Here is a 20,927-nt window from a genome sequence, read left to right as displayed (position 1 = left end):
CTGCAATTTACGCCCATTGCTTCTTATCCTATCCTCAGAGGTTAAGAAGAACAATTTTTCTCCCTCCTCCTTGTAACAACTTTTTATGTACTTGAAAACTGTTATCATGTCCCCTCTCAGTCTTCTCTTCTCCAGACTAAACAAACCCAATTTTTTCAATCTTCTCTCATAGGTCATGTTTTCTAGACCTTTCATCTTTTTTGTTGCTCTTCTCTTGACTTTCTCCAATTTGTCCACATCTTTCCTGAAATGTGGCGCTCAGAACTGAACACAAGACTCCAGTTGAGGCCTAATCAGCATGGAGTAGAGTGGAAGAATTACTTCTCATGTCTTGCTTACAACACTCCTGCTAATACATCCCAGAATGTTTGCTTTTTTTGCAACAGCGTTACACTGTTGACTCATATTTAGCTTGTGATCCACTATGACCCTCAGATCCCTTTCCGCAGTACTCCTTCCTAGGCAGTCATTTCCCATTTTGTATGTGTGCAATTGATTGTTCCTTCCTAAGTGGAGTACTTTGCATTTGTCCTTATTGAATTTCATCCTATTTACTTCAGACCATTTCTCCAGTTTGTCCAGATCATTTTGAATTTTAATCCCATCCTCCAAAGCGCTTGCAACCCCTCCCAGCTTGGTATCGTCCGCAAACTTCATAAGTGTACTCTGTATGCCGTTATCTAAATCATTGATGAAGATATTGAACAGAACTGGACCCAGAATCGATCCCTGTGGGACCCCACTCGTTATGCCCTTCCAGCATGACTGTGAACCACCGATAACTACTCTCTGGGTATGCATTTAGGGTAGTTCTAAATAAAGACTAGTAAACAGGTGTACAAAGTCAGAGTGACATAAGAATAAAGGAGGAGGATTAACCTGCATTAGGGTGACCAGATGCTAACTGCAAAATATCGGGACCGACGCAGGGGGAGCGCCTTTACACTCTCCTGTCTGGGTTTTTGGCGGCATTTCGGCGGTGGGTAATAAATTTTGCCGCCAAAGAAAGAAGTACCCGCTGCCAAAATGCTGCCGAAGACCGTCAGCGACTGAAGTACCTGCCACCGAAGTCCCGCTGAGATCTGGATGTGCCGGGTGAGTGTAACAATTGAAAAGGCACTCCCCCTCCCTCTCACCGCCGCCTAATCATGGGGGGGAAAAAAAAAAAAAGAGCCCGAAACAAAATATCGGGACAATACTTCGGTCGGGACGCGGGACAAACTGCTCGATATCAGGACACTCCCGATTTTATCGGGACGTCTGATCACCCTAACCTGCATTCTTACCAAAAAATAATTTTAACATAGCACATTTCTAAATAAAATCATGAAATAAATTACTAAATCTTAGTAACAGTGGAATAAATAATTGTTAATACATATATCTATATCAGTGTGTGTATATATATTATATATATAACATGCATTTTTAAAGGAAAAATATTATTTTGATGTAGTTAGTGTATTTCTAAATAAAGTCATTAAATAATTGTGCAAAGTATTAATGACAGGAATAAAGGGGAAGTATTAATACATATATAAACATACATTTTAGCAAAAATAATTGTATGCAGTTATTACACTTCTAAATATAGTTGATTAAACGGCACAAAGATCACAAAGTATTAGTGATAGAGAACCTGCATCCAGAGAGCTAGTCGTCACATACTACAGGGGACAGACATCTTTCAGAGATTACTAAAAAGGTTTTAAAACAGCAAGAAAGGGAAAAAAGGCAGAGAGAAGAAAGAAGTATCTCACCCCACAGAGTTACTGGCCAAATGACACAAACCCCTCTGTTCTAGGAGCTTGTAATAACCTCATTGGCTGAGCCAATCAGAAGGTATTTTTTAATCATGGAACCTCTTGTGGACAGATCACACAATATTACAATGGGTTGCGTTTTCCTGAGTCATGCTGAGCACAGCACTTTATGGATTTATCATCAATATCTCATTGATCCAGATTTTCCTGAGTCACGCTGAACACAGCATTTTATTCACTGTCACACATTAAAATGTAAATCAGAGTTAAAAATACCTGCCCAAAGGAATGCATGTAGATTTCTCCATCAACTTTTTATTAAACCTATGTAAATTTAGCAGTTAACCTTATTTGGTTTTAATTCTGTACCAGGAATCAAATTTCCTCTTTCTACACAACAACTTTAGCATATGCCTTTAAAAATGGCAGACAGAGCCCCTAATGAAAGGCATACCTACCTGTGACAGTCAGGATCCAGACACCCCAAGGGGACAACGGGGGGGCTGAACCCCAAGAATAAGCAGTTGACTCAGATGATTGTATGCAGTGTTATTGTGCTATAAAAACAAGCCAAGTAAGGTCTTTTGTGAAAATGTGTAATGTTTTGAGTGGAGTGATCGTTATAAGCCATGCATACAGGCGATGGTTATGAATTTAAGTATTTGTGTATATAGAGAACTGTGTTCATAACACTTAGGCGCCACTCTGCGGCACGACAGTAAGCAATCAGAAGGAAGAGACACCTCCCACGACAGGTGTTTACACAAAACCCAGTGCAAGTAACAATCCATTGTACAACCCAGGAAACAGCAACAATGGGTCATTTGATGTAATAGAAAGACACTGGGAGAACTAGGAATTCCCCCACATCCAACACTCCTTTTCAAATGATATGCATCCAGAAACCAAGGGACGCGCACTTCTCTGAAACACTGGATCCCCTCAATGGCAGGGGGTTTGGTGGGAACCGGGTCAAAGGCAATGGGTATCCTGTATTAGAAAAGGGCTTTTATTGAATTTGAAAGGGTAAAGCCTGAGGTTGCGTCTTTATGTTTATTTTTGTGGAACTTGTCCATGTTTGCTTTTCCTTACTGTTTGACCTTTGAATCTGTGATGTGTCTATTAAATGAACCTTCCGTTTATTTTCACCCCAAGTAGGTCTCTGGAGTGCACATTGTTGAAGTGCATGTGCCGAAGTAAACTGGTGTCTGTGGGACTGGTTTCATGCCTTCAGGAGTGATGAACCAGAGGGGAAAAGACCAAGTGGCCAGGTAATGAAGTCTTTTATATTTATTGAAAATGAGCACCTATTGACTTTTGCTATAAGAAGCCCTCTTAATTTCAATCCTGTAACACCAGTTTCCAGGAGATCATTTGTAAAGTGTGAAGATTTTGGGGGTCAGTATAATATCCCCATCAAACCTCCCGTGACTGTGAAAACCACTGCTATACGTGTTTAAGTACAGAAGGCGTTGAAATGTATGGGGCAAGAATGGGATGCCCCAGCTGTAAGTCCAATGCCTGTGTAGCAAAACTCAGAGCTTTGGGAACAGTTGGTAAAGTTGACAGTGAAACTAAATGTCTTTGTGGTAATGTGGTTTCTACAATGTTAAAAATCACCACTGTAAAAGCAAGACATGTTCCCGGAGTTATGAGCAGACTGACAGCACGAATGGCCCCCACTGTTTTATGTGTAGTCCTCGCTTTCTAGAAGAGGGTGAGGAGTCTCTCTTTTATGACTTTGAAGGCATGCAAGAAACTGGGCTACATGCCAAATTATGTAAATAATGCCTCCAGTTGGGACTTTAAAGGGGATGACTGTGTCATTGAGTTTGTTCGAAATGTTGTCGACAAGTATTTTAAGGGGTTCACCTTTATCGTCCACAACACTGAGAGTTATGACAGTTATTTTATCCTTAGTTGATTAAAATAAAAAATGGGCATTGACATTCTAATACAGGGTGGAAAACTCATGTGCATAATGGCGGGCGGGGGGGGGGGGGACTGAGAAATCAGACTTGTAGATTCTTTATGTTCTCTGTCCATGAAGCTCAGCAAGTTGCCCAAGGCCATGGAGTTGGAAGGAGTCAAGTGGCATTTCCCACACCTCAGAGAATCTGAGTGATGTGGGGCCTGTGCCTGGGGCAGAGCACATGAGGCCTGGAGCCATGGGCGGTGGGAGACTAACCCCTGGTTCCTCCCCTTCTGCCCCCCCTTCTATCTCCTCCTCCCCCACAGGAGCCCAAAGCACCCCCACCGCGGCCCCCCAGCCCCAGACGGCCAGGGGTGGGGGGCGAGGCCCCACCCCCGATGCACCGCAGCCTCAGCGCCCCCAGCCCCTGGAGTTCTGGGTGTCTGGGCAGCATGGTCGCCGCACCCCCAGTCCTGGTGCTTGGCCGGCGCAGTCACCACGCCCCTAGCCCCGGGGGTCCGGTGGCTGGGCAGCGCGGCCGCCGTGCCCTCAGCCTGAATTTTTGAGTAGGCAGGGCCCTGAGGTGAAGATGACATGGGGATGTTTATCCCCATTTGTTCCTGTGCAAACCCTCTTAACTGTATGTATAGAAAACAACGATATCCCCGCTCAGCCTTTGTTTTGCTAGGCTAACCAAGCCTAGGTCTCTAAGTCTCTTTGCTTAAAATCGGCTTTTCATTCCCCTGATCACCTAATCGCCCTTCTCGGCACCTGTTCCAGTTGCAATTTCTCTTCCTTGAACGTGGGTCACCAGAATTGCCCACAGTGTGCCAGATGCGGTCTCACCAGTGCCCTGCCCAGTGGCATTAGCACGTCCCTACTGCCACTGGATATACTTTGCCTGGTGCATCTTAGGATCCCTTTGCCTTTCTTGTGGCAGCATCACAGTGGCGGCGGTAATCCTCCTGTGATCAGCAAATACCTCCAGCTCTTTCTCTGCCTGTCATTTCCACCCCAGGAGTCCCTGTCTGGCTGCAGAGATGCTTGTTCTTAGTCCCTAAATGCATCACCTTGTACTCTGCACTATTAAACTTCATCTCATTTCCTTTGCTCCAGGCCTCAAGGTAAGCCAGTTCTTTCAGTAGGATATTAACTTTCTGTCATCAGCAAATGTCATTCATACACTCCTGCTTCTTGTGCCAGTCATGAATGAAAATATTAAATAAGATTGGTCCCAAGACCACTATGGCACTCTGTACCTCAGAGCAACATCCTGGAACCCCAGTATTCACCCCTGTAATAGAATGATGGTATATTTCATACAAAGCATGCCACGGAAGATATCATATGAAAGGTCATGATCTGCTGAAACCCATTGTTCTGTCAAAATATGTATATCGTTAGCATGTATGAAGTTATGAGATTTTACTCTATGGTTGTTACAGAAATATGTTGTAAGTTTGAGAGTCGTCTACTGCCAGTTCTCCAGTGACAATAAAGGAGGTAACCCCTCCTAGGAGGGTGTTAATCAGCAGGGGAGTTGTAAATAAGGGATTTACAATTCTGTAAGAGAAGCGTCACACAATGGGGCTGCTCACAGGGAGTTTCGCAAGGGAGTTTGGGAAAGGAGCGGGAAGGGGGCGAGGGTCCCTTGCCGGTTCTATCTGTTTTCCCTTTATTCCCCTTAAAACCTATAAACCAACTACATTCAAAATTTCTTGCTTAAACAACCCTTTCAGCAGACAGGGGGCTGCAGACGGGAGTTTGACAGAGGGAGGCTTACGATGGTTAGGAAGACCCGCAACACCTGTGCCAGCACTGCTTCTGTCTCCTCCACCTGTGCCTGTAGCCAGACAGAGCGCCTGAGCATGGATGCCTCTACCCAGATCCTGGTGTGGTTTTGCAAAGACTGTAACTTGCAATTTCCACTTACTGATATCCAGGCTGGGGGGACCATCCAATATGAGAGGTGCCTAGGGAGGTTGTGGAATCTCCATCTCTGGAGATATTTAAGATTAGGTTAGATAAATGTCTATCAGGGATGGTCTAGACAGTATTTGGTCCTGCCATGAGGGCAGGGGACTGGACTCGATGACCTCTCGAGGTCCCTTCCAGTCCTAGAATCTATGAATCTATGAATTGCTCAACCCTGTGACTCAGCAAAGCCCACCAGGACATGTCTGGGCTGGCGTTTTCCAGGCACATGGGCTGAGGATATAAAATAGGGGACAGTGGCATCATGCTTGGGCCTTTCTCTTCCCCCACCGACGCTGGAAGCAACGAATGCTGGGATGACAAAGACTTGAACTGAGGAGACTGGTCCCAGGCTTAAAGGAGAAGCCTGTGTATTAAGAACTTTAACCTACCTGCAACATCCAGTAGAATGAGGAAAACTGCTTGATCCAAATACTGCCTAGTTTAATAAGGTTTAAGATTTAGACTGTACATTTACCTTTTATTTTCTTTGGTAACTATCTCTAACCTTTTGTGCCTACCACTTATCATCACTTAAAATCTATCTTTCTGTAGTTAATAAATCTGTTTTATATTTTACCTAAAACAGCATGTTTGGGTTGAAGTGCTTGGGGAATCTCACTTCAGTTTACAAAGGCTGGTGTGTCCCCTCTCCACATCGTGGGAGGGGTGGACTGGATAACAAACTTATACTGCGGTCAGGCTTCTGACCAGGGAAAGATGGTATATTCTGGGGGTGCAAGGCTGGGGACTTGGGAGATTTGCTCGTGTCTTTCTCTGTGTGATTCATGAGTGGCTCAGGGAGCATTCATGCAATCTAGCTGCGTGTGGGGCTCAACATGCTGTTGTGCTGAGTGATAATAGCACCTGGAGGAGTTTGCTGCTTGCCACTAGCAATGCTTTGTGAGAGACAGCCCAGGTTGGAGAGTTAAGGGGCCCAGCAGTACCCCAGTTCCAGGTTGTACCCCGGGGATACCATCACAACCGCTCCTTGAGGCACTCTTGGTGACTTCGCTCTAGCCTAATGGTTCCCCTTTCAGCACAACTTATCTCCCTTTTAGCCAGTGCCATGTCCACATCATTTGTGAACTAATCCTTATATTCTCTAGCTTTACTAATAATGTCCATCTGGCAATGTAACAAAGATTTTACTGACATCCAGACAGATTAGCGCCTCTGTACTGCCCCTCTCTAGCGCAGAGTCCAAGGTCAGACGGGACCCTTGTGATCTAGTGCCTGACCTCCTGTCTAACACAGGCCATGGCATATCCCTGTAATGTGGGGCTTGTCCCATGGGCTAGAGAGCCTAAAACAGCCCTGATTACAGGATGGGCCACACCTGGGTTGAATCAGCGAATCCCAGAATAAGCAGAGCATGAAGTTGCAGTAAAAGGGTGAGCTCAGGAGACTGCAGCTAGGCTGGGAGATGCTGTAGGGGGCCAGAAGGCTCCTGTAGGGCCCCAAGCCAGCAGGGGAGACGCTGAAGATTCAGGAAAGAGTGAGGAAAGCGCTCCAGGCAGGGAGACCTGAGCGAGAGCCTGTAAAGCCAGCTGGGCTGCAGACGGGGTGAGTTTGTTTTGCATTACGTTGGAGTCATTAGCAGAGACACTGAACAGAGCTTGAAGGCTAGCAGGCCAGTATGGACCCGTGGACTCCATAACTGGGAGCCCTTGTGGGGTCTGAACCACCTTTGACCTGTGATTTCTCAAAGGGCCTGGAAGCGAGGCAGGGCAGTGCTGCGGCACCCTGCCCATGAGGGGTGCTCAGGAGGCAGTCAGCTGTGATGGTGCTATGTTCCCCAAAGCACCTCCTAGAGCAGAGCTCTTAGGAAACCATCCAATTGTGATGTAAAAGTGGTCAGTGATGGAGAGTCCACCATGACCCATGGGAAATTGTTCCAATGGCTCACCTCTAAAAATGTATGTCTGATTTCCAGTCTGAATTTATCTAGCTTCACCTTTCAGCCGTTGGATGGCGTTAGCTCTTTCTCTGCTGGATGGAAGAGTCATCCATTATCCAATTTCTGTTCCCCAGGTAGGTCCTTAATCACCCTTAACCTTCCTTTTATTAAGCTAAATGGATAGACTCAAGAAGCTAAGTTTCCAAAAGGCAGGTTTACTAATCCTTTCACCACTGATGTGACTCTTCTCTGAACCCTGTCCAATTTATTGACATCTTCCTTGACTTGGGGGCACCAGATCTGGACCCAGGATTCCAGCAGCAGTTGCACCAGTGCCATATACAGGGTAAAACCACCTCTCTCCATTACTTGAGATTCCAGTATGTGTACGGGATCATATTAGCCCTTTTGGCCACAGCGTTAGCCTGAGCTCATGTTCAGGTGATTAATTTGTCAGAGCCACTGCTTCCCAGAGTAGAGTCCTCCAGGGTGTAAGTGCAACCTATGTTCTTTGTAAATGTAGAGATTTACATCTAGCCCCAGTAAAACACAGCTTGTTCGCTTGCACCAGCTGGTCCTGCTGAGCTGACTGTGGCACTGGGTGCTCAGATGTTCCAGCTCCTGGTTGGCATTAAGGTGACCTTGCTGCTCCCTGGCGACCTGCTTTGTTCTCTGTACTGATTTTCAGTGGGTTTCCTTGAGCTGTTTGTCTGATAAAGCACCTTTGTGCTGCTTGTGTGTGTTTTTAAGCAGCACTTAAGGGGAGACGCTGTGAGGAGGGAGAGAGCAGCTGGAAGCCAATATACGTTGACTTGATTCCATTCCTCTCCTGTCTGTGCCTTCCCAGCAGGCATCAGGCCCATTTAATCCAACGCTCATTAGGGTTTAAAATACTGCCATGGCACCCAGAGCCTCGGGCTGAGATTTCAACGCATCTTAAGTCAGTTCACTCTTCAATTTGGTACTTATTGGCTTCCTTCTCCCCATTAGAAGCAACAGAGCTGTGAGCACCACGCATCTCAGTGGGTTTTATGCCAAACTTGTTAGAGTTCATTAGAGGCAATTTCATTAACAAGCTTCATCTGAAGTCACCGAGGCAAACTGCAGCACAACAGACCTTTAATTGGATTCTACCCCACCTCTTGCAGAACCATGGGGGAGGGGGAATATTCCCCAGCTACAGCCATCCCTACACCACAGATTAGTTGTGCTTGTGATGCTGGCTTGCAGGTCTCCTTTAGAGGAAGAGACACCTCGAAGCAGCTAGCTCACAGAAAAAGGACATAGTTCAGTGAAGATGCTGAGCAGACACCCTCTTGAGGGTTCAGACACAGTGTCTGATGAAGTGGGTATTCACCCAAGAAAGCTTATGCTCCAAGACATCTGTTAGTCTTTAAGATGCCACAGGACTCTTTGTTGCTTTTTACAAATGAAAGCTAGTGACAGACTCATCATCATAGGCATTGCAAGATGGATGGTGTGTAAGTAGTTGTGTAGCCACTAAAAATGTTTTAAACAATGTAACCAGGCACAGTTGACACACAGGTGTTTCTGCCAGACCAACCATTTCTACTCACTTGCCCCTGCTTAACTGAAGCACTGTGAGTCATAAAAACAATGGTAGTTACATTTGCATTTCAAGTCACTATGAGAAGATACCAAAGGCTAATTGTCTCTGGGCTGCAAAGACCATGAACTTGGGGCATCAGAGGAAGGCACATGGAGTAACTGGGCAGTGTGATTATGTTAACGAAAATGGGAACTCAAGCAGGGTTTGGCTGAAAGCACTGCAGACAGTTGGGTCAGAGAGATTCCTTTCAACAAGGGCTTAGCCTGTTAAGTTTAGACTAGAAGCATGTTATACCTTTGTGTTGGATCTGTAACCTGTTCTTATTGCCCTTGCTCACTATGTCATACATCTTAACTGTTAATAAACTTAGATTTGTTTTCAGTAAGTTACAGGGCTGTGTTCCATTCAGCTTGTAGGTGCATCCCCCTCGAGGACAGCTGCCCAGGTCAATACCCTGAGTGTCTAGAGACAGGCTGGGAACCATAGGGGGATGTTTCTGAGGAGGCGGGGACTGGGGTACACAGTGTTAACCTGCAGGGCAAAGTAGGGGCTATGCTAGAAGCAGCCTGAGAAGAACAGTTGGGTGGTTAACAGACTGGGCTGCGGGGGCTGATACCCAGATTAGCACCAGCATGTGTCTCTCTTGCTGAGACGGGGGTAATAGGGAGACTTGGTTCTGGGCACTCAGTGTCAAAACCTCTCCAGAGGGTTTTACACAAACAGTCACAGCCTTTAGTTCTAGTTTTACCTCAACCACTCAGCCAATTCACATCTGTCCCACTGCAGCAGAACGGAGTGAGTCTCCCAGCGCTGCTCTACCCTGCAGGAAGCTCTCCAGGGAAGGGAGCCAATGGATTTATGACAGGTTCCTGAGGGTTCGGTCTGGCTGCTCATGATGCTGGTGCAGCTGTTTGCTCCAGTCTCACTGGCTGAGTGTTTATTTTAAGATGTTAGTTTGTGAAGGGTAAATATGAAGGACCAGACTACCGCAGCACCCAGCTTCTGCCCCTGGGTATGGGGGGAGGTTGATGCTGAGCAATGCAGGTAATGGCTCTCAGGCCCAATGGGATGGGTTGCTATTGTCCGTCCTACGCTGTGTGCACAGAGTGTAGGCAAGCTGCCCTGGTGCATGCATGCAACACTTAACAGTCAGTGGGGTTGTTCTTCCTGCAGTGAGACAGAAGCTGGATAGGTGGCCCAGCCAGCACCAAGAGAAGCTGTCACCCCTCTCTCAGCAGCTCACAGCTGGGAGCCGGAAGTTGTGGAAAAGCATGTGGCTGCCTCCTGCTGCACTCACTAGCTCCAGCAACAGCATGGGCACCTGTGCTACCATGACCAGCACAGTGGTAAGGGATCCGTAACACGGACAATGTGTACATCAGACATGACCACCCCGCTTGGTCTCTTAACGGGACCCTGAGCATTGGCTGCATTTCCACCATCTTCCAATATGGGGCCAAGTTCTACCCTTTACTACTTCCACAGCTGGTTCAGTCCACACACTTGTAGCCAACAGCTCCAGGCCCTTTTCCACTTGAAGTGAAACACATGGAATGCAATTCCCTTCTTTATTAAAAGTGCTGAAATACAGCTTGGGAGAAGCAGCAGGTTTGCTTTCCAGACCCAGTTTGGTGAAGTATCACCTTCTTTCCTCCTGCAGCTCGGCATCCTCATCTCAGCGAATCACTGAACAGGCCCAATGCTGCTACTCAGCCACAGGTGTCTCCTGGCTTGGCAGACGGCCGGCTGAGCATAGAAGCAGTGGCCCAACCCCCCTCTGAATCCAGCCAGAACAGCAAGCTCTGGAATCACACGGGGATGCCCTGTGACAATTCTTATCCTTCTGAGACCAGACATGAAAATGTGGCATTGCTTATTGCCCCGAGTCAACAGCCCTTCCCTCATGATGCAGCCAGATCACAGCGGGGTCCCCTCCCTTCATCTCTTCCTCACAAACTTCTTGGTTGCTGCGTTGGGATTCATGCGCCGCCGGCCTGCACCCAGAGCTGCATCCCGGATCTGCAGGTTGGCTGCCCGGCTATAGATGTCGTTTTCTGCGAAGGGAGAAACCCCTGCAATGTAATCCGGGTCAAAGACGTTGGTTTTCTGCCTTGCCTTCCGGGAAAGCCGCTGCTGAGGAAAGTGCTGGTCCTCAGCCAAGTGGGGGTTGCTGGCGTGTTTTCCCCCTTGGGGAGCGGGCAGCGAGTACTGCGGGAGAGAGTAAGAGTCATTAAGGAGCAGAGTCCCCTGGCAAAGCCAGGACACTAGATGGAGGCCGGCTCCTCCCAGGAACTCATCCCCAAATAGTGAACTCAAGCAGTGATCTGTGAAGTGGTGACTGGATCAGTTTACGTACCTGAATAAGGCACCAAAATTTAAGATGGGGGCTCTTCTACCTAGCAGACAAAGGCAGAACAGTGGCTCGACGTTGAAGCTGAACAAATGTAGGCCAGAACTAAGTGAGGGGAACTAACCACTGGAACAATTTACCAGGGTCATTGTGGATTCTCTAGCACTGGAAGCTTTTAAATCAAGACCATGTTTTTCTGAAAGATGTGCTCTAGTTCAACCACAGCTACTGGACGCAGAAATTAATTCAGGGAAATCCTATGGCCTCTGTTATGCAAGAGGCCAGGCCAGATGATCACAATGGTCCCTGCTGGTCTTAATCTGAGAAACTCCTTCCATGCCAACAAGCCATAGCACAAGTGAAACAAACCCCTGTATTGTTTCACCACTGGAGAGTGAAAACCTCCTCAGCAGGCCTCTGTACCTGGGGCCCCAAGCCATTAACAAGAGACCAGGTGGCTCTCACTCAATGTTGCTATGATTACTAGGCTATGTCATGACAGCAGACCAGCCAGCATGTTGTGCCTAAGTCCCAATGATGAGCTACTCACCCGAAGCCCTCGTGTGTTCAGGACTTTGGGGTTGCGGGAGAAGTGCATGTGGAGGGTGCCATCAGCACCCACGCTCACTGCAACCTTTTTCAGTGTCTTGTTGCCACAGTGCGGACAGAAGACCCTGGTCATGTCAGACGTTGTCCTAGAAAACAGAAGTGGTTCAATGCTCCAGTATCACAGGCTCTCTCCACAAGCAGGATTCTAGCAACCGGCCAGTCTGGGCTATTGAGAGAGGCTGGAGCCAGTCCCCTGTGTACAAGACCCAGAAAGAGAAAGGCGACCCACGGAGCTAGGTGGGGTGCTGGCTTAACACACCTGTTTTTCATTACTGGAGTCTCAGGACCTAGGTCACACTCTGAGTGAGTTTGTTCAGTCCCAACTTAACCTATGACTGGCATTTATCCCCCAGATACTCCACCACACAAGCTGAATAAAGCAGCAGCCCTTGCTCCGAGGAAGCCCAGGGCTAAGAGGGAATAGTACTAGTTAGGACTGAGATACCGGGGCTTAATTGTCTTGGGAAAGCTTCTCCCTCTCTGCACTCAGCTGTCTAAGCACCAATGACCCCCCTGACACCTCCCTGGCAAGAGTAGCGCTGCTCTTCACCAGCAGGTTCCGATGCTTGTGACACGTACTTGAAGCAGCCATGACAGCGTAAGATGTAGCTTCTGGCTTGCCGGATCAGCATGCCATCCATTGCCAGCACATGGAGACCCATCTGGAGCAGAACATTCTGCAAGGAGAAGGAACAGCCATGGGGAAAACCCTGTAGGAGGAACCTCCAGGCAGCTCTTAGAGGCACCAATCAACCTACGAACAACAATGCACGTTGACAGAATTGTAGCAGAGGGCAGGCCTATGAGACAGAACCAGCTTTGCGGATGGCCTAAAGATAGTTCTGGGAGGAGTTGTATGGCCAAAGCAGGGGTGAGGCACTATTGCTCCCCAGTACAGCTGAAGACACTCACTGCAACCTTGGAGTTTTGTTACCACAGTGTAGACAGAGTCCACAGGGGTCCATCTCGGCCAGGAACCTCTCTCTCAGGAACCAGGGGCCAGTACCTGCTGCAGCAGAAGGAAGTCCAAGAAACCTGGTGTTGGGCAATTTATGCAATAAACTGCCCATCAGGGTGTGTCTCTCTTCCTAACCCCTATTAGTTAGGTTATTTTATGCTCTAAAACCAGATATTGACTCTATTTACCTAGCTTAGGTGGGGCCCATCTCTTCTCTAGAGCCAACTAACCAAAATGCCATCTGCAGTGAGGTGACAGCCTTTGTTCACCCCTTTTCTCATTGTGCAGGCAAGTGCATTACAGGGCAGTCGAGTGCAGATCTTTCTGGCATTCCTCTTCTGTGCTGGGGGCTTCAGGCGTCTCCACTGACTCCATGTTAAAAACTGACCATTGATTCCTACTCTTTCTGCCCAAGCCAGTTTCAGCCCCAGGCACTCTGCTGGTTTGGAAAGCCCTAATGAATTACATGCCCTAGTTCTTCTCCTTTATCTGTTCTTTTGCTGACTTGCTCAGTGATGTCCAGCAGAGGCAGAATCTTCCCTTTGCAGAAGACCTGCTGCTTTGGCTCCCATTCATCTAGGCATGTTATAGCTGCAGTCACACAGTCACTCCTTACCTGCATGGCAAAGTCTGTGGTCACGCAGCCGACCTGTACGTTGGCAGGAGCATCACCATGCCCCATACCCTGCTGGAGCCGTTTGATGTTGTCAGGAGTTATCCAGCCTTCTCCGTCATCACTGTCCCCTTCACTTCCGTCCTCCCCAGCATTTTCCTGATCCTCCCCAGACTGGAGACTCGCTGGTATCTCTAGGCTAATGGAAACGGTGTCAGCTTTCTGGAGGGCAAGAGACACTCAGTCAGATGTGGCCTATGCAGCACCTAGGCAGGTGAGATGAGTGATGCCAGAGAAGGGGGCACCAACCTAACAGCCATAAAGCTAGACAGGAGTGAGCCAGCAAGAGAATCCACAGAAACCAGGGAGCAAGGAGGCAGCAGCTGAAATGAGTTGGGAATTAGAGAGTGCCCTGTGCCTCTCACCTGCAGCTCCTGCAAGTCCTCTTCAATGCTGGGCAGAGGAGTCCTCCAGTACAGGAAGGAGCTGAACTCTGGGTTCTCCTCTGCTGCTGCATGCAGGCCACGTTCAGATGTGGACAGACACGCATCTTCCTCCAGGTGCTTGGACTAGGTTTGAACAAATAGAAGGAAGTTAGTGGGACACAGGAAACTGCCTGCATGGTTGATCACTGGGGGGAGGGCGTGGGGCTGGGTGTAAGCACGTGCCAACTCTGTCCCTCTCTCGGACTGCAGCTCCCTGGCATGGAAGGGTAGGGCTTTGTATTACGCACAGCAGGCTAGAGGCACAAGTGAATGTGCCTATGTAGTAACATTGTTAATGTTCCTATTGTTAGTTAACTGTTCCCTTTCTTGGTCAATTCCCCCAGGAGCATAAAACCTGCGCAAGTTTTAAGGCCCCTACATTGCCAGAGTGATTTGGAGCCTTATTATAAAGGACAGTAAGGGAATCCTCAACTAGGAAAGTCTATGTGCTTTCTCGCTTTTTTCCTGCGCCAAAGTGGCACAATGGGGTTAGATTACAGCTCAGGATTTATTTTACTTACCCATTTTTTAAAAAAGGACGTTTGGGCAAATAAAATATTTAACAAACAGTCAAAATGTCGGGACAATCAAAACCAAGCCCTTCCCAAAGTACCCAGCCAGGTCCAGGCCAATGATTTGCAAAACTGTATGACTTTCATGTGTGAAAGTCTGAGCAATTTAAAATGACTTTTTTTTTTTTTGGCTGTTTGGTGTTGTATAATGCAATTTAAATGAAAAACCATGCATTCCAGTTACAATCCTGGAATTGGTTACCAAGTGTTTGTAACTTAACTTTCATGTGTTGAGGAAATGCTGAATAGTTACTTTTTTCTGTACTGTGGTTTAAATATATTACCAAAACAATTGAAACTGGTGTGACTATGTTGAATTATTTTGACAAATAAAATATACTGAATTTTTTGCAGAATTTTGAATTTCTGGCACAAAATCCCCCCAGGAGTATATTCTGCTGTTGACTTGTGGACAAGTCCCAAACCGCCCTCTGCCTCAGTTTCCCCAGGATACAAAGATCTCTACCTACCCCATGGGAGTGGATGAGCCTTCATAAGTGTGGAAGGCTCTTTTCCCCCCATACTAGCACCTTTCATGGGAGGCTACGAGAGCACTACCATAGCCAATGCAAACAGTTACCTTGGAAGGCAGGTGGAACCCAGCGACATGAACCGGCGCCTCTGGATGCTGTATGGTGGAGCTCAGCTGAACCTGCAGGCAATTAAGAGCACCAGTGAGTTTGGCAGGCAGAGCAGAATGTACGACTAGGGCCGCCTTGGGCTAGTTCCTAAGCCAGCAACACGGGGATGGCCTGGGGCATCTCTACAAACCCCTCCAACAATGGAGCTTAGTTGACTTGAACTGTTTTCCAAACCAGAATGGAAGGTGTTGACTAGCAGGCAGCTGACTGCGCTTTAACCGATGGCTAGAAACAAACTGTTACGGCTCCGTGTTCAGTCCCCAGGATCTCTCCACTATGTAATGTTTACACTACAAGGCAACTTGGTTCAGAAGCTGTGCCCCAGAACTTGGAGGTGAGGGATGGAGGTGGGGGGGGTGGAGATGGGGGGGGGGGGGGCACACCTTATGAATCCCCTCTGGGCCAAATCTGGGGTTTATGTAGCCCCTTTATGTAGCTCTGTTCTTTCATCCAGTGTAAAGGAGCCAGAGTGGGGTTATAGATATCACCTGCAGTGTGGTCATAAAAAGTGACCGGCTTCTAACGGGTCAATCTTTTTGATTCCATAGTTTATTAACGGACAGCTGTTTATATGCATCATAATGTATTTAATATTTTGCTCTATACATTTTATAGAAACTGGAATTATTTGGAGGAAGGGTAGGGGGAAGGGGACTATAGCTATGGGGCCAATCCTGCAAGCTGTTTGTTCACCTGGGCTATGAAGAAAAAAAATAAATAGTACGTGATCATGGAATTAGAGAACATATAACAATAGACAATCACAAGGGGGCACCATTTTTATTCTGGCATGTCCTAACTTGAGTGTTTGAGTTTTACAATCTTAACATTCTTTTAATGCAGGTTTATTAGATTACTGCTGGGGGAATTCTGTGCCACTGCATGTGTGCATAATTAATAAGCCGTGCCTATTTTTAATTTTTTTTTTGCACAGAAAAAAGTTTCTGCTGAAAAGTTGTTGCAGTTCTGCCTTTTGCCCACTAGAGGGTGTTGTGCCAATGGAACACAGCAGCAGCTCCCAGCCAGCTAGGGAAAAGAGAGTCTGCAGAGCCTTCTTTGCAGCGGGCCAGGTCAGAAGACAGGGGCTGTGGATGAGGAGGGATGAAGGTCAGACTGGGGCTCATAGGGAGTAGTGGGGGAGGACAGACTGGGGCAGAGACTGAATGGGAGTGGAGGCATGGGGCCATGGTGGGAGGGGAGGTGCAGGGCCACATGGTGATGGGGGAGGGGGTGCAGAGCTACATAGGGCCAGAGAGTGGCTGGGTCCGGGTACAGACAGATAAGGATGGGGGAGTGTGTGTCTGAGTGGGTGTGGAGGGACACATGTGCCTGACTGAATCTGAGAGGCTAGGGGTCAGCCAGGGTCTGCATGGGGGAAGCTCCCTAACAGTCCCTCCCTACCCCCAAAAAACCTGTTCCATACATTTCCCACCCATAGCCAAAAACCCTCCAAGTTCACAGCCAGGCTCCTTCCCAGCAATTTATTTCCCTCTCTCTGAGCTCCTCCGTTACCCGGCCTTGCACTGCTTCTGGGGGGTGTGGGAAATAAGTTTCTGTGTTGTAGTTTAAATGAATTATTACCCAAAGTACTGAATGAATACGCCTAAAAAGGAATCTATTTGTCAAACATTTTCTGAATTTTTTGTTGGCTGTATTGTTAGACATACTTGCTGACACATTTTGAAATAAATGACCAAAAATAATTAACATAAAAACAGCCAGAGTAGGTCAGAACAAAGGTCCATCTAGTCCAGTATGCTGTCTTCCGATAGTGCCGATGCCAGGTGCTCCAGAGGGAATGAACAGGGAATCATCAAGTGATCCATTCCCAGCTTCTGGCAAACAGAGGCAAGGGACTCCATCCTGGCTAACAGCCACTGATGGACCTATCCTCCATGAATTGAAACTGGTGTGATTATATTAGGTAAAATATTACATCTGATTACACAAGTTCTCTAATGCAGCCCGATATTTCTTAAAAACAGAAGAGCTTTTTGGAGACTAGACAAAAAGGTGACATGGCACCAGGCCCTGACAGTAGATGCAGACTGAATTTTACATCAAGAATTGGGATTAAACATCCCCCTCACTTTTCTCATGACTATACACCCTCACCAGACACCTTTGAAAAGCCTATTCATTCATGAAGGCAGTAATCCTGAAGGACCTACCCAGCACTAGAGTAATGGATTGGGTCTGTCACTCCAGGGGAGTTTACCTTTTTTTCTGGCTCGGTCTTCAGATGAGCCACCCCAACAGTCTCTGCCTCCAACTGGTAGGTCAGGGCTAGCACCTGAAGATCTGTGGCTGACAGACTGGGGTAGTCACCCGTCTTCTTTGAAAATTCTGTCACTATAACAAAGGGAGAGTGCTGTCATTGGTGAGTCCAATGGTTAACAGATACATGGATACTAACGAAATTAGAACTTCCAGAAAAATACCCCAACCCAAACTCTGTATTTTGTATCTGTAGAGGCTGCTTTTTCACTTGAACCATTCCCATCTATTGAGAATTCTTCCCATAGCCCCCATTCTCTTAAGGGCATTTTCTCTTTAAATCTCACCCTAAAAGCTTTTCTCGCAGGCCTACAGGTAGCTCTGCGTAAAAGGGTCTGTGCCACTCTATCAAAGAGCATTTATCTGCTGAGCTTAAGAATATTTGGAAAGAATCCAGACGAAGCATCACTTTTCTCTTGAAAAGTGACAGTAAGGTTGTTTTAGGCTCAAGATGTGGGTTTTAGTAGTAATGGGCTAAGCAGATCAAAGACTCCTACAATCGGTCATGCCTCTCCTCATCCATTACTGCCACTACAATCATTTAGATGTGACAATGATCTCCTCTGTGGAATGTTTGAAATAAATTCCATGAGAATAGTTTTATTTGAATGCTAACTTTCTCCCAGAGGGATTTCAACCCAAACACCACAGCCTTGTGCTACTGCATGAGAACTAGGAAGCAAAAGTAATTAGAAACAAAAGTAAAAACTGACTATTCTGCTGTCCTGGGTGGGGTGGGGAGTAGTTTAACAGCATGAATGGTGAGAGTGTGTTGGGACTCTTAAAATTGTTAGTTTCAATCACAGGAGCAGGAGTTAATAAAGGAATGGGGCTTTCCTCCTGACAGTTGCTCTAAGGCTACGGTTAATGGAATCCAGGCACACTTTCTATGACAAAAAAATACCTATACAGAGAAAAGCTGTACAAGCGCCAGGACAGGCAGGAAGGACACAGAGTTAGGAGAAAGCAGCTAAGCTAACTGCTTAGTCCCCGAGGCCAGCTCGCCTACCTAGTTTAACGTACTCAGGGAAGGGCTGTTTGAAGTGAAGCTGGTAGGGCAGCACGGCCAGTCGCCTCCTGGTTTCCTTGTCCCGGATTTCACTGACCACTTCCTTAATAGTGTAAATGTTTCTACCGAAGTCCTGTTGTATGAAACACACAAGAATTCCTGATATTAGGAACAGACAAATGACTCTGATTCCAAAGCCAGAAGGCACATGGCGATGCCCATCCCCACAGACAGCAGGGTGTGGTTCCAAAGCAGCCCCATACACAGTGCCCAACACCATGGAGCCAGGTGCTGAAACATACCTGAGCCATTTTTTTAGGTGGCAATTCTGAAGAACTATCCCAGACTGAGATGCCATTAGAGGAAGTTTTGGAACAAATTCATAAATTAAACAGTAATAAGTTACCAGAACCAGATGATATTCACCCAAGAGTTCTGAAGAAACTAAAATATGAAATCACAGAACTATTAACTGTGGTATATAACCTATCACTTAAAGCAACATCTGTACAAGATGACTGGAGAATAGGTAATGTGATACCAATTTTTTAAAAAGGCTCCAGAGGCGATCCTGGCAATTACAGGCCAGTAAGCCTAACTTCAGTACCAGGCAACTTGATTGACGCTATAATGAAGAACACAATTATCAGAAACATATATGAACATGATTTGTTGGGGAAGAGTCAACATGCCTTTTGTAAAGAGAAGTCATGCCTCATCAATCTCTTAGGATATGTCTATACTATCGGCGGGAAGCGCTTGATCCAGCGGGGGTTGATTTATCGCGTCTAGTCTAGATGTGACAAATCGACCCTCGAGCGCTCTCCTGCTGACTCCTGTACTCCACCACCGCGAGAGGCACAGGCAGAGTCGACGGAGAGCGGCAGCAGTCAACTAACCGCAGTGTAGACACAGCAGTGAGTAGGTCTAAGAACGTCGACTTCAGCTACGTTATTCACAACTTCAGTTATTCACGTAGCTGAAGTTGCGTAACTTAGATCGATTCGCCCCCTCCCCCCAGTGTAGACCAGGCCTCAGAATTCTTTGAGAGGGTCAACAAACATGGGGACAAGGGTGAATAGTGAATATAGTGTACTTTCAGAAAGCCTTGGACAAGGTTTCTCACCAAAGGCTCTTAATAAAATAAGCAGTTATGGGATAAGAGAGAAGGTTCTCTCATGGATCAGTAACTGGTTAAGAAACAGAAAACAAAGGGTAGGAATAAATGGTTGGTTTTCAGAGCAGAGAGAAGTAAATAGTGGGGTGCCCCAGGGGTCTGTAAAAAGGGATAAACAGTGAGATTGCAAAGTTTGCAGGTGACATAAAAATACTCAAGATAGTTAAGTCCACAGCAGACTGCAAAGAGTTACAAAGGGATCTGACTAAACTGGCAACAAAATGGCAGATGAAATTCAGTGTCGATAAATGCAAAGTAATGCACATTGGAAAACATAATCCCAGCTACACATACAAAAAATGGGGTCCAAATTAGCTGTTACCACTCAAGAAAGAGATCTTGGAGTCATTGAGAGTGGTTCTCTAAAAAAATCCATTCAATGTGCAGAGGCCGTCAAAAAAGCAAACAGAGTGTTGGGAATCATTAGGAAAGGGATGGAGAAGACAGAAAATATCATATTGTTGCTCTACAAATCCATGGTGCGGCCACACCTGGACTACCGCGTGCAGATGTGGTCGCCCCATCCCAGCTATATGGGAATTGGAAAAGGTTCAGAAAAGGGCAAGAAAAGCGGATTACGGCGGGGCGGGGAGGCGAGGTGAAGAGGGCTGGGCCGGGCCTGGCCAGGCTGGGAAGGAGACAACCCCGGGGGATGTGCCCGAGAGCGGTAAGGCCGGGACCGGGGAGGGTTCCTGACCCCTCCCCCCGGGGAGCCCCTCGCCGGGGAGCCGCGAAGGCGGGAAGTGAAGCTGGGCTCGGGAGAACGAGGAGGCTCCAGGGAGGGCCCCGGGGCTCCGGGCTGTGCTGCGGGCACGGACTGACCCGGCTCCCGAGGCCTGGGCCCGGAAAGGAGCTCGGTAAGTTCCCGAGCCTGGGCCCGCCCCGGCGCTGGTGCCCCCAAGCTCCACGGGGGCCGGGGTCTGACCCAGCCCGGCCGTTCCCGGCTCGGGGCGAGCGTCCCGCAGGCCCCGCCCCGCCCCGCCGCGCCGCGCCGCGCCGCTGGTACCTGGAGCGGCGCCCCGCGCAGAAAGGCCCCGGCGTCCGCCACGACGTGCTCCACCGCCGCCATCTTTCCCTCGCGGAGTGCGCAGCCCTGCCCCACGGCATGCCGGGAGCG

General features: G+C 47.6%; 1 protein-coding gene across 1 annotated transcript; it reads right to left on the bottom strand.

Annotated features, from left to right (window-relative positions):
• Positions 1–10,673: 10,673 nt before the first annotated feature.
• On the bottom strand, positions 10,674–20,917 carry NOB1 (NIN1 (RPN12) binding protein 1 homolog). Its single transcript, XM_054049183.1, has 9 exons — positions 20,817–20,917; positions 18,634–18,766; positions 17,566–17,699; positions 15,287–15,358; positions 14,075–14,218; positions 13,653–13,871; positions 12,658–12,755; positions 12,020–12,164; positions 10,674–11,327 (listed from the first exon to the last, which is right to left on the bottom strand). The coding sequence occupies exons 1-9, from the start codon at positions 20,877–20,879 to the stop codon at positions 11,058–11,060; spliced, it is 1,278 nt and encodes a 425-aa protein (XP_053905158.1). The 5' UTR covers positions 20,880–20,917; the 3' UTR covers positions 10,674–11,057.
• Positions 20,918–20,927: the final 10 nt, after the last annotated feature.

The sequence above is a fragment of the Malaclemys terrapin genome, chromosome 14 (genome assembly GCF_027887155.1).
Source record: "Malaclemys terrapin pileata isolate rMalTer1 chromosome 14, rMalTer1.hap1, whole genome shotgun sequence".
In the NCBI taxonomy this organism is placed as follows: Eukaryota; Metazoa; Chordata; order Testudines; family Emydidae; genus Malaclemys; species Malaclemys terrapin.
This window is presented reverse-complemented; position numbering and strand designations above follow the sequence as displayed.